At 38.5% G+C, this 13583-nt stretch overlaps 1 protein-coding gene across 2 annotated transcripts in view; it reads left to right on the forward strand.

Moving 5' to 3' along the window:
- MALT1 (MALT1 paracaspase) overlaps window positions 1-12733 on the forward strand; it is an 80336-nt gene extending 67603 nt beyond the window's left edge. For both annotated transcript variants that reach the window (XM_084629501.1, XM_084629502.1), the window contains 5 exons: window positions 1498-1625; window positions 4292-4441; window positions 5972-6129; window positions 7684-7809; window positions 9180-12733. In XM_084629501.1, the coding sequence (XP_084485627.1) occupies window positions 1498-1625; window positions 4292-4441; window positions 5972-6129; window positions 7684-7809; window positions 9180-9629 (1012 nt within the window). In that variant the 3' untranslated portion in view covers window positions 9630-12733. The remainder of the gene's footprint in view (window positions 1-1497; window positions 1626-4291; window positions 4442-5971; window positions 6130-7683; window positions 7810-9179) is intronic.
- The last annotated feature ends 850 nt before the right edge of the window (window positions 12734-13583 follow it).

Consider the following 13583-nt stretch of genomic DNA (forward strand, 5'->3'; position numbering starts at 1 on the left):
GTTGTGGGGGTCACAAGGTCATTGTAGGGGGGGTGTTACAGTACTGCTACCCTTACTTTTGCACGGCTGCTGGCGGCAGCCCTGTCTTCAGAGCCGGGCAGCTGGAGAGCGGTGGCTGCTGGCTGGGAGCCCAGCTCTGAAGGCAGAGCCATGGCCAGCAGCAGCACAGAAGTAAGGATGGCATTGTATGGTATTGCCACCCTTCCTTCTGCACTGCTGCTGGTGGGGCACTGCCTTCAGAGCTGGCTTGCCTCTTTAACAGCCTCCGCTCTCCAGCTGCCCGGATCTGAAGGCAGCGCAGAAGTAAGGGTGGCAATACTGCTACCCCCCCCCCCCAAAATAACCTTGGTGTCTCCTGTGAAATCTGTGTGTAGTATAGGGTAAAAGCACACAAAAGACGAGATTTCACGGGGGTGTGGACGAGGCCAGATTTCACAGTCTGTGATGCCTTTTTCTTGGCTGTGAGTTGGTAGGGCCCGAGATATTACATTACCCAATCTGTTCCTCACATGGATTCAGAACTTTTTTGTGTTGTATAAACTTACTTTATGAAGATATACATTTCAAGGTAGGTTTCAGAGTAGCAGCCGTGTTAGTCTGTATCCGTAAAAAGAAAAGGAGTACTTGTGGCACCTTAGAGACTAACAAATTTATTTGAGCATAAGCTTTCGTGAGCTACAGCTCACTTCATAAAGCTTATGCTCTAATAAATTTGTTAGTCTCTAAGGTGCCACAAGTACTCCTTTTCTTATTTCAAGGTAGTGGAGCAACAGAAACCCAAAGGAATTGGTGGCTTTACCCATATCACTGCCATCTTAACACAAAGACTACAACTCCAGTGTCTGAGGGGACAGAGAAGTACAAACTGTGTAGTTTAACTTTTACTGAGTGTCAGAACAAATTTAAATTTACATATATGTTTTACAATAAAATAAATGGGTTTCGTTATCTGAGCTACAGCACTTAGACTGGTTGCAAGCTCTTCTTCCTGTGGCTTGCAAAGAACAAAGTTAATTCTGTAATTGCAGTATTTTGAAGTGGTTGTATAAAGTTTAGATTAGCAGTTTCAGGATAGCACCCTACTATTGTGGATTTAATATGGCAAATGCAAAAGCATTCAGCTGGTAAGTGGTCAAGAGTTTTACCAAACTAGGAGGTATTAATGGAATTTGTACTGGCACATTTTTCGGGCACTGCTTTGGGACTGTCCTCCAAGATAATTTGTTCAAGGAGCAATAATACTTTAGGTTGATCTTGCCTCATTTCTGTGATTTGGTAGTAAATATGAAAGCTTCACAAATTAATTGTTTGTAAAGGTATATTGCATTTCTGTGAAGACCCAGATTGACTAGGTTCTAAATACAACTTAGTCTTCATACAGCAGTTCCTTATTTCATGCAGCATTCCTCTCACATTCATACGTCTTGTAAAATATTACTAATTATCATTGTCTCTCTCTTTTTTGCTCTTATATTTATTATGTATTATACTTTAAAGATGCCAAGGAGCAGAAGCTTTTGAAATTCAGCACTCTGGGTTAGCCAATGGGATTTTCATGAAGTTCTTGAAGGAACGCATGTTAGAGGACAAGAAGATTACTGTGCTACTTGATGAAGTTGCAGAAGGTGAAAGCAACCTACATTTTAACTTCCCTTAGCTCCCAGTTTTCCAAAAAAAAAAATCCTTTTTTTCTTATCTAAAACTCCTCTTTTACAGAGTGTTCTTCACTTCCTTCTCTAAATTCTTATTACTGCACTGTGTAAACCCACCATCAAAATGCAGCTACCTCTTGTGTAAAACCTGAAACATCTTAATAAAGACCCCTTTCTGTAAGCTGATATTAGCTCCTGTAGGATGCAGGGTGCTATACGTTCAAATGTACTTTGTTGTATGATGGAATTTGTATTTCATTTGTTGCTTCAAAAGCTTGGTATTGAAGCATGTTTAAGGCTTTCCATACAGGAAAATCTTCAAGTGCATGAAGGAAAAAGCATGTTTAATATCTAATATTTCTGAACGTGGCTAGGGTTTAATATGCAAGAAAAAGTGCTTTCATTTTCACTTATTATTTCAAGTGAGACAGAATTGGCATATATATACACGTTTATCTTGGAAGCATTTCAGAAGCACCCCTTACCATAATAGCCCTGCTATTGATGAGCCACTATAATATGGCATTCATACTGCTTATTTTAAATTTTTGTGAGTATGCAACTCTCATGAGAGTTTACAGATGATTATATGGTCACGAAAATCACTCTCCTTTGTCATGTGATCTCTGGATGTGACTGCTAGCCCAATTGACTTGTCTGGAGACAAACTAATTAGGCTTGAATTCTGTGGGTCATATACAGTATTAATACCACATCTGTTGGCATAACCATTATTTACTGACTAGACTACAATGGAGGACCCTATTCATCATTTGTCACTCAGGCAGAACTCCCTGTGTTGTTGATGGGAGTATTGCCTGGGTGAAGAGTGCTGAAGAAAATGTCTTAGTTTAGAGTGAGCATTCTCTCAAAGCATAGAAGAGTAGACAAGAGCATTTACATGATGGATTATATACACTGATGTCTTTTTTTTTTTGTACATAAATTCACTGGCTTTCCATTAAAAATATTGTCCAGGTCTCCCAACAGCTGGAGACTTAAAATCTGTATAATGGGCCACATTCTGATGTCAATTACACTCAGTCAGGGTACAGGGTTGTAAGTGAAGACAGAATTTGGCTCGGTGTGCATATCTGACAAGGATTCATAAATCAGAAAAGTCCAAACCAGATATCAAATATGCAACCAAATTGGTTTGCTGTTGACAAGACAGACTGTAGAAAATGTGTTAGAAAAGTTAAAACAATTCAGTTTTAACGTGCCAGCGCTATAGGGAGAAAAAGGAAATTATGATGATTGTGTGACTAGCTGCAGCATAAACACATACAGTGCACATGTACTGCATGATTAACAATTTTGCCACCACCAATTGAGGTATGACTCACCCATTTGACTAGAGTGTGGATCCATGGATGATAGTTACTTTTCAGTTACTACTTCCTTGCCTCTCTTGCATTTTCCCCCCACCTGGCTTATCTTCTATTTAACTAGATATGAAAATATGGAATGATAGGTCATTGTTTTAATATTTTTATTAAGTTTCATGACCAGCTTTGTACATGTACAGGACTATTATAAGAATATCTTGACTACTATTCAAGACAAATAAGAGTTTTAGCTATAAATCTTAAAATGATCACAAACTTCAGGATTTCAGCTGTGTGTGAGTTTGTGTGAGGGAATATGTAGGAGTCTTTTCTTAATGTACAGCATTTCACAGCTGACTAGGTGCTATCATAGAGTGTCTTTCCCTGACATCAGAAATTTTATTACTACAGCTTACTATTTTAACACTTACATAGCTACAAATGTGGACACAGTGCACAGAACGAAGATACAGGGTCTGTTTCATCTCTCATGCTGGTTGGAATTTTAAAATAACTATACTGAAGTTAATGGGTTCACACCCATGTAAGTGAGAAGAGAATGAGGCACATCTTTTCTCCTTGAGGATGTTAAAGTCCAAGTTATGTATGGGTCACGACCCTGTGAAGGATGCGATCAGGTAAAGTGATAGAGCTATTAATTATTGTCGGAAACAGCATATTGGACTAGATCAATGGTTCTCAAACTATTATACTGGTGACCCCTTTTACGTAGCAAGCCTCTGATCACGTATGGCAAAGGTGACATTCCAAAGGAAAATACATAGACCACTGTTCAGTAATGTATATATAATGTTTAATCCCAAACTTGAATAGTCCAGATATATGAATTCATGATTTATAAACCTTGATTTTAATTCAAATCACTCTTTAGCTATTGGTCTTAATCTTGTGCACAGCAAAAACCATCTGGAGAAAAAAAAGTGAGCTTAGAGTTGTTTCATTTAAATGTATAGGCCTCCATTCAGCAAAGCACTGAAGAATGTGACTGAATAAGCTTAATGTTAGTCGTGTTCTTCAGTACCTTGCTGCATCAGGGCCATACTGAAGATTTTTTTTTAAATGTGGAGGCATGTAGAAAATAGACGCAGAAAAAATTGTTCTCCTAAGACATCTTGCGTGCTGCATTTCAGCTTTGAGTGAATTTGAATAGCCAATCACTAAACCTCCCTGATAGTGAGTTCATCATTGGAATGCGGTCACAACCATAACCATAATGCCAATGATGTAGCTGCTTTAATTATAATTTCAGCAGCTTTGATTCCTGCAAAACTATTTGCATCTTATCTTTAGATATGGGTAAGTGTCACCTTACCAAAGGCAAGCAGGCTTTGGAGATTCGCAGCAGTTTATCTGAGAAGAGAGCATTAACTGATCCCATTCAGCAAACAGGATCATCTGCAGAGTCCCTGGCACGGAACTTACAGTGGGCCAAAGCTCATGGTACAGTAAACTCTCTTCCAAAAGATCACCCTTTCAAGATGTTAATTTCATTATTAATTCTTTCTCACTTGATATGCGTAAATAATTCAATTGAAAATATATGTGGGCGTAGTGTCTAGTCCTTACTGTTGCTTTTTTCACTGGCTATAAGATACCGTGTAGAAATGTACCCAAGGAACAGAATTCAGAGGACTGTTCAGATCTTGGAGGTTTTTGCTTGGGTTTATCTCTGGATGAAATTGTTATGGAACAATATGGGATGTTAAATTCACTTCATAGGAAGTAACTTCCAGAGCAGCATACCAGACATTATCCCTGACTTATTTTTTTTAAGCAAGAATATTCTCATTTTTTTTTCTGATAGGTTTGAATGTGGTACTGAATTGTCTGTAATGTATATGAGCAGAAGATTAGTAGTCTAAGTTTTTCTTTCCTCTCTAATCCCTTTGCCACTTTTACAAATTTACAGATTGAATAGGTGCTCAAATAAAACTGGGCACCTAACTCCTATTTGTGTCTTTACCGTATTCTCCCTTATATATCATCCCTGGGTCTTTTTTTTTTTTTAAATCACTGCACAGCATAGAGAAATGTGCTGGTTCTAATATCAGAACCAGAGATTTCGGGTTTTTTCAGTCACTATGCAGATTCCTAGTCAGTCCACTGCATTTTTTCCTTTTTATTTTTGGCCTTGTTCCATGCATAGGAAAATATCCACAAAGCCTTTTGGGCCACCAAAGACTTAGGCCTGGTCTAAACAGTCTTCCCCCCACTTCCCTCCTATCCCCCCGGTACTGACATTACTATTTCAGTTAGGGTTGTTCATTTGTTTGTTTTTTTTAACTGATATATAAATAAAGTTTATTCCCCTTCCTGTGTGCTAAGGATGCCAGTATAACCATGTAAATACTAAGGGGATTGTATTGCTTTAACTATAATGGTGTAGTTGAAGTGATACCACGTTACTGTGTAAACAAGCTAACTTGTCTGGATCAAGCACTTTCAGTATAGAGGCTAAATCGGCATCACTGTGTCACTCAGGTGTGTGACTGATGTCGCTATGCCAACAGCCCCTCCAGTGCGGACACAGTTATATCAATAGAAGACGCTTTCATCAACATGATTTGGGGAGGAAGCATTCCTACACTGACAGAAAAAACCCTTCTGTCAGCATAAGCTGTATCTGTACTACAAGGCTCTGCCAGTCTAGCTCCACCAGTATTGTGTAATCACATCCTTACTCATGTAAAATGTTCTAGTTGCACCCCATTTGGAAAGGAGCCTGTAAGGTGTGGGTTGAAGAGGTAGCTCACTGGCACAGGGTATGCCATTTATTGTTTTCTACCTACAGCACCTAGCAAATGAGGTCCCTGCCAGATTGTCTTCTAGTCACTACCACAATATAAATGTTTAATGATAGTAATAGGAAGGGAGGAGAATGTCCTTTTAGATCGCTAAAACAATGGCAGACGCATGTTAGGCTTTCATGAAAATATTTTAAACCTGTTTATCCAAAATACTTATTTGCAGAACTTCCAGAAAGTATGTATCTGGACTTTAAGTGTGGTGTTCAGATTCAGCTGGGGTTCGCAGCCGAATTTTCCAACGTCATGATCATCTACACAAGGATAGTAAAGAAACCTCCTGAAATACTAGTTTGCAAAGCGTATGTTACAGACTTCCCACTTGTAAGTGTTTCCTATTTGTGTTTCATGATTGCTCTGTATTTAAATTAATGGTTGTCTGCTTCTGCTCTTGTGCCAGACTACACCTTCTGGGAAAAAAAATTCAAATTTGAATTCTGAACCAAGCAGGATGCATATATAAAACAAATCTTATGATCTTGTTGAAACTCTCTTCTTTCCCTTCCCTTCACATCCTGATTTCTATTACTTGTTACATCTAAATTAGGCCTGATCCTGCAAGGTGCTAAATGCCTGCAGTCCTTATTGAAAGGATCAGTCGCTTAGGCCACGGTCCTACAAGTCACCTCATACAGGTGCACTACGACTCTCATGGATCCCCACTGAAGTCACCATAGCTGGAGAGCAGTGAATTGCAGGATTGAACCTTAAATTATAAACTCCTTAGGGCAGGAGCCTTGTTTTCTTATTCCTTCCAAGTGCCTAGCATGGTGCTTTCTAAATAATGATTGAAAAGAGAATTACGTATTTGTGAATTAACATATTAAATAAGTGTCCTTCTCTCCTACAGTGCTGTTACTATAGTAGTATATAGTATATTGTGAAGTGTTCAGCCCACCTGGTATTACAAGAGTATGAAGACAATACACTCTAAGGCCTTGATCTTGCAATAAGAAGTGCATGATCAGAGCCCCGTTGAGATCAATGGCTCTGCATGGGCATCGGGTATCTGCCTGTATAGATCCAAAGACCCAATCAGGGCCTTAGCAGGCAAAGTACAGAAGAAAGTGAGGGAGTGGGATGCAGCTGAAAGCCAAGATTCTAAGTAATAAAGTTTAGTGTGCATCTTATTGGGTTCCACATTTTTTTGTTCTGACTCGTTTATTTCATTATTTTTACTTCCCTGAGAGGGGCACAAGGGCACCCTGGCATCTTGGAAGAAATAGTGTTTTAATTTGAATTTATCAAAACGTACTAATTGTATAGCAGCTTTAGAACAATTGTACTCTGAAAATGACACATTTAAGGGAAACTAATCAATTGTTCTAATGCTACCTTAGTATACTCAAATCTAGAAGAGGAAAGCTCTATTTTTGTATACTATTAGCTATGGTAATGGATAGCAGTCCAGCTGCTTGTGACAGCACCCTGAGTTTTGACCTCTTGGTTTGGAGTGGAACAATTATGACTAGGGAGAGGAGGAGATGAAAAGGGAGGGAAACAAAACTTGCACATTGTTTTTAGTTGTAAGAAATGGGGAAGGAGTCCGCCTGGAGTTGCATTTTAGGAAGACAAGAGATGAAACACAAACAACTACTCCAACTTGTGACTGATGATGAATTAGGCAGCCTAGGTGACTCTCTCTAATATTCATTGAATCTTGTATGCAGAATCTTTTCGTTAAGAAAAGGAAAAACACTATTTTTTTTAGTTTTAAATTTTAATAAATTGTGTAGAAACAAGTTGTACATTGAACTCAAATCTTAAGCTACTTCACATAAAATCCAAATGTTCCTTTTTATTTTCCTTTTCACATTGTTCTACTCGTTTTTTATACCTACAACTTATTTCTCACTTTTTTTTTTTTTTTTGCAACAGGACTTGGATATAGATCCTAAAGAGGCAAATAAAGGGACTCCTGAGGAAACTGGCAGCTATTTAGTATCAAAGGATCTTCCCAAACACTGTCTCTACACTAGACTAAGTTCACTGCAGAAACTAAAGGTGGTTAATACATTTGTTTATACAGTACAGGTTAATCATGCTGCTTCACAACTCCAGTAAAAGAGCTGGATTCTATATGTATATGTATATTTTCAGTAATTGCCCAAAGCATGCTTGCTCATTTAAACATTTATTCTAGGGGCTTAGAAAACGAATGGCTAAGAGCACACTTCAGTGACTTGGCTCTGTAGCTGGCAGACTGAAAATATGTTCCAAAGAGACAGCCAAAGAATATGAAATCATATTATTTCACAAGTCCCTTTTAAACACAGCTCTGGAAAATGTGCCCTATAGGTTGAGAAGATTGATTGACTTCTCTGGAGGAATCACAGCACCTTGTACATATCATGTTTCCATGTCTATTTGCTCACTAAGCGTGATGCCTTAAAGCAGAGCCATAAGTTGAGATCATTAGTAAAAAGTGGAAATGTTATAAATAATCTCTTTACAATCCAGCCTGTGCCCTTGAACCCATCGTGTTTTAAAGCACGCTCACTTTGCATAGTTAAATGTTGCTGTTAAAGGATCAGAAGTGGACTGTAGCATTTTCAGGACTTTAGCATCTCTGCTGCATATGATCTACTGTATCTACTTTCCAATACATTGTGCCAGAGGGTACCACGAACACTTCTAGAAATTGCAAAAAATTGGAGTGTTTGTGGAGGTGGGTGGGATGAAGAGTGCCATACTGACGAGTGCTTTCTTATCCTGCTGCTAGCAGGTTTATAAATCAGGATCACCCATGAGTTAGTGTTACCCTAAAACCCTATATTCATTTAAGCAAGGTGCAAATGGCACCTTCATACTCTTATTTCTTTTGTGGCAGAAAGATGTTGCTGAATTGGGTTACTTAAAATTCAAATGAAATTTGGAGGGGAAGAGAGAAATCATCCCACGACTATATCTGCAGTACTCCTCCCAGTGCTTTTGTAGTTGTTTCATTAACAGAATTTCACCCACAGAGTGACAGGGGAAAGTGTTTCCTGATAAGGAAACAGCTAGTGCTCTGATACATGGTTGAGGGGAAAGGATTTGGGGACAAGAGGTCTCTGGATGTTAAGCTTGAGCTATATTTAAACACAGTATGAAGTTAGTGTGCAAAATTTTGCAATGAGTTTACATCTTTTCAGCCTCTTTGATTTCAGTGAGAGTGTGCTGAATGTAAATCAGTGCAGAATTTGGCCCTGTGTGTGTCGTATACATTTAACTGCAAGGCTTATAGCACTTCAGCAATTATGCTTATTATATGTCTATTTTTTACTGTACTTAAAATGTGTTAATTGCTACCTCAGACAAATAATCACCTTTTAATATTTTTATTTTACTCTGTTTTTGAGGGGAGAAGTAATTTTATTGTCTGTCATTCACAGGAGCACTTGATCTTCACAGTTTGTCTGCATTATGAATATCCAGGAATAGATGATTCCTTGGATGAAAGGAAGGAAGTTAATGTTGGGAAGCCTCTTATTGCTAAATTAGGCATTCATCATGGATTTAAGAAAAATTGTTGCATGTCTAACAGACCTTTCCATACCCAAGCATCCACTCCTGTGGCAGCTGAATACTACCTCTCTCCTAATCACTGTCAACCAAATTCCTACCCAGGTGTTCACCATCCAAACTCTGCTCATTCAGATCATTTCAGGCAGCCAGAAGCATGCCATTGCAATGGGACTTTGAATGTGCTAACTTCAAGACAAGAAGCATGGACTTACTCATCCCACATAAGAGAGAATAATATACCAGTAGAGACGACTGATGACACTGTTGACCTGGGATTCAGCTTCTCCAACAGCCTCAGATTATCTAAAAAGCAGTAACTACCATCTCTGCAGAATGTGCAGGAGCATCAATCCTGGGCTAAAGCACTCCAGCGCTGATTGTACATTCTCTGCAGTGTGTTCATGTTTTGAGAGAAGGTGTACTGGGAATTGTGGGTTGGGTATGGGTTAGTACATTTTCTCCTTGGAAACTTCTCAGATCCAAAGAGACAAGAATGGAATATAAACTAATTTTTCGCTCCTGAATTTTTTTCAGCAGTGAAGACAGGTGTGGGGTAATCATGGGGAGCTGGTGGCAGGAGAGGTGGGGTGGAGAGAAGCGTGAGCTGGGTACATGGGAACCCCACAGGAGCTAACCAGCAGGCACGCTGTTATTGTCTGCAACTGTGCCAGCCAGAAAAAAAACAGAGCAGCAAGCGTGTAGCATTGAGAGGAAGTTGCATGTTTGTGGTGGGGAGGAGATGCACAGCAGAGGCCTTGTTCTTGTATCACAGGCTCTCTAGGAATACTGAAGCCTTGATCTCCTCAGCTGTTCCTGACATGTCTATAATGACACATCCATCTTAAAAGGCTTGCATAATGGACCTGTTTCTAATCTTGATTTTTAGTTTACGAAGGGATCAGTTTTCCTGTGCAAAAACAAAATGGAAAAAATAGCAGTTGGAGAAGAGAGGGAGAGGGAAAGCAGTAAAAGGAATGTCCACATTAATGAAACTAAGCTATATGTGTACTTTATAAATGTAATTAAAATAGCATAGTAATCACTAAATGATAAATAGATTTTTAGACTTTCCTGTTCTAACCTGCACCATCAGTTGAGTTTAACATTCTGATTTTCTATTTATTTAAAAAATGGGAACTTCCATTTCTTTAAAATGTTTGTGTGCAAGCAGGGCATGTAATACCATTCATAAATTCCAAGAGTAATCGGGTACCATTATGATCATCTCGTCTGACCTCCTTTATAATACAGGACATAGAACTTCCCCAAAATAACTCCTGTTTGAACTAGAATATGTCTTAAAAAAAAATCCATTTGTGATCTTAAATTTGTCTGTGATGGAGAATCTACCTTAGCCTTTGATAAATTGTTTCAGTGGTTAATTGCCGTCACTGTTTAAAATTTTGCACCTTATTTCCAGTCTGAATTTGTCTAGCTTTAACTTCCAAATGTTAGATCTTGTTATAACTGCTAGACTGAAGAGCCCATTATCAAATATCTGTTCCCCAGGTAGATACTTATAGACTGTGATGAAGTAATCCCTTAACCTTCTCTTTGTTAAACAACACAGATTGAGCTCCTTGAGTCTATCACTGTAAGGCTTGTTTTGTAATGCTTTAATCATTCTCATGTTCTTTTGTGAGCCCTCTCCAATTTATCAACATCCTTCCGTGGAACCTTGATGTCCAGTGCTTAGAAGAAATCAACAGATGACTGAAGAGCAGTAGGCTCAAGCTCAATGCAGGAAAGACAAAAGCAATGGTGGTAGGAAAGGGGAAAATGTTTTCAAGAATGGGGAAATAAAGTAATATCGCCAATTGTTAAGGACACTGTACCACAAATCATTGAGGTGGAATGAAGCTACAGAATCCTGATGGATGCCTCACTACAGGTTGTTAGTGGTGAGAAACTCCTTCTTGTACCTTTGGATCAAATATTTGGAAGCTCTTCCAAAGTGTTACTGCTTTGTTGCTAACTGACTTCTGAAGAGATGACAATTTTTAAAATAAGCGTTACCCCATTTGTTGTTTTGGAGTAGAGATATGAGGCTAAATTTAAGCCCTAAGTTTGTTTAGCATTAATATAAGCGCACATATAACGTAGAGGCCTATACTCAGTCTGGCAAGACCTGGTAAAAGCAGGAGTAATTTGTGCCTGATGTATGATGGCTGGGTGAGGATTTGAGCTAAAATATGTGAATGATGCTCCTGGACACCAGGCTGTGCTCTGGAATCATACACACGCCTGCTATGTTGTTACAAAAATAGCCCTGCACATTCCCCTCCAGGCCAAAATTAGTTCCTTTCTTATTTTCTAAATAAAAACCTTACCCACAAATGTGAAATCCCCAGCTACCTAATGCAAACTCATCCAAGTGATATGAAGGATTAGAATCTCATCCAAGTCAGGTTGCAAAAGGTGTGAGATACATATGCAGAGGCACTGTTAGGCACCAATCTTGAAATTTACAGTGCACCAGCGTACCCATATGTAGCTTTGTTGATAGGAACAAGATTCTGTCCTGCTTCAGTGAATTGAAGGATCAGGGCCATAGGTTTCATGCTCATTACTAGAACTAAAGCTGCAGGGATTTACCCTTAATTTGATGTGTGGCTGGAAACTAGTTTCAAAGCAATAGGAGATAGGTTTCTAAAGATGTCACAAAATATCTTGGTGCTCTGAAAGTATATTAAATTATGATATCGTTGTTCAAGTGGGTTCTTATCTATGATCATAAATTAGCCTCATTCCTCTCCCGTTGCTAACGGGTTGAGTTGCTGTGCATTTCATTTTTTCCTTTCCACAGTAGATGCAATTATGAAATTTCTGCGTTAGTAAAATTTTTGCAGAACTTCACAATAAATGAAAAGGCAGGAAAAAATAAAGGATGAACCATTGCTTAAGAATAAATGCTTATTGGTCTTGAGAAACTACATTAAAGATTCAATTTAAAATGCTGCACAAGTTTAGGTGGAACACATCCAAGCTTTTCAGATAGGTGGTCATTGAACAAAGATATAGTTTAGAGAGGAGAAGTTAGTCTTGTAATTCTATGGTCCTATTATAAAACAAATTCTGTAATCTGATATTTTGGCTGGAATATTGAGTAGACTACATATGGTAATTCTACATGGTGATGGAAACAATGAATGTCTCTAATCCCACTTGGAAATGGTTAATAGCATTATTGTGTGTAGGTGTTTAATGAAAATCTATAAATTCATCTGTGTTGAAAGATGGCTATTCTCTAGTGTCAGTTATCTCTGTTAATGTATTATTTATTTACTAAATGACAGACAACTTTAACATAAACACAAATGGACTGTAGCTTTTAGTCTTCTCTGGAAGAGTATAAAATAGTGAAACATTTTCTGATTTTTGAAATATACCTGTGCATTTATTATTGTATGAACAGATTTTTACATGAAAATTATAGCTTGAGATACAATCTAGTACAATAGGATACTTAGCTAAAAGTTTGTTATAGTTTTATTTTTATTACATTTTTTAATTGTTTTCTACTGTTGCAATAAAATAATTCACAAAAAGATATATACGGTAGCTTGTGTCCCTTTTCTCTTCCTTTCAAACTTCAGTTAAAGACCATGCAAATCATAGAAATAGAGACTGAAAAATGGAACTTAAGGTCAAGAATGGCACCTATATCTTCTGGTGACTGTCACAGAAATAGGAAGAGTTCTATTCCTGCATGGCACAGCTCATTGCATGGCCAATTCTGCAAAATTGGCAAGATGTTTTGGATGTCTGGTTTTGGCCAACTTTAGAGACCAGTTGAGCCTGACTCTCTGAATGAAATTCCCCTTCGCTTCAGCTGGAGTTGTATGTGATCAGTACCTCCTGAAAATCAGGCCCCTGTAGGTATCTCAAGTTGGACGCCCAAAACTGGAGGCCCTATTTGCACACTTAGACTTTATCATCTTTGTACCTCAGTTTCCCCATCTACAATGAGGATGGATAGTTCTTGACCACCTTTCAGGGGTGTCCAGGCTTGCTTCATTGATGCATGTAAAGCTTTTTGACATATTTGAATAAAAGGTGTTAGAGAAGTTCAAATGATTACTTAATAAGACTTATGAAATTGGCGAGAGCCAGACAAGACCCGTGTGTGTGCGTGTGCGTCTGCTCGCTCACACACATTTATAGGGTATGACAGTTCACTGAACAGGAAGGGTTTCCAGAGGCAGATCTATCTGAGTGAGCTGGAACTGACCCTGGGCACGCAGCCACAAGTGGAAGATGGAGAATGGAAG

Source organism: Lepidochelys olivacea (genome assembly GCF_965140295.1).
Source record: "Lepidochelys olivacea isolate rLepOli2 genome assembly, chromosome: 5".
In the NCBI taxonomy this organism is placed as follows: domain Eukaryota; kingdom Metazoa; phylum Chordata; order Testudines; family Cheloniidae; genus Lepidochelys; species Lepidochelys olivacea.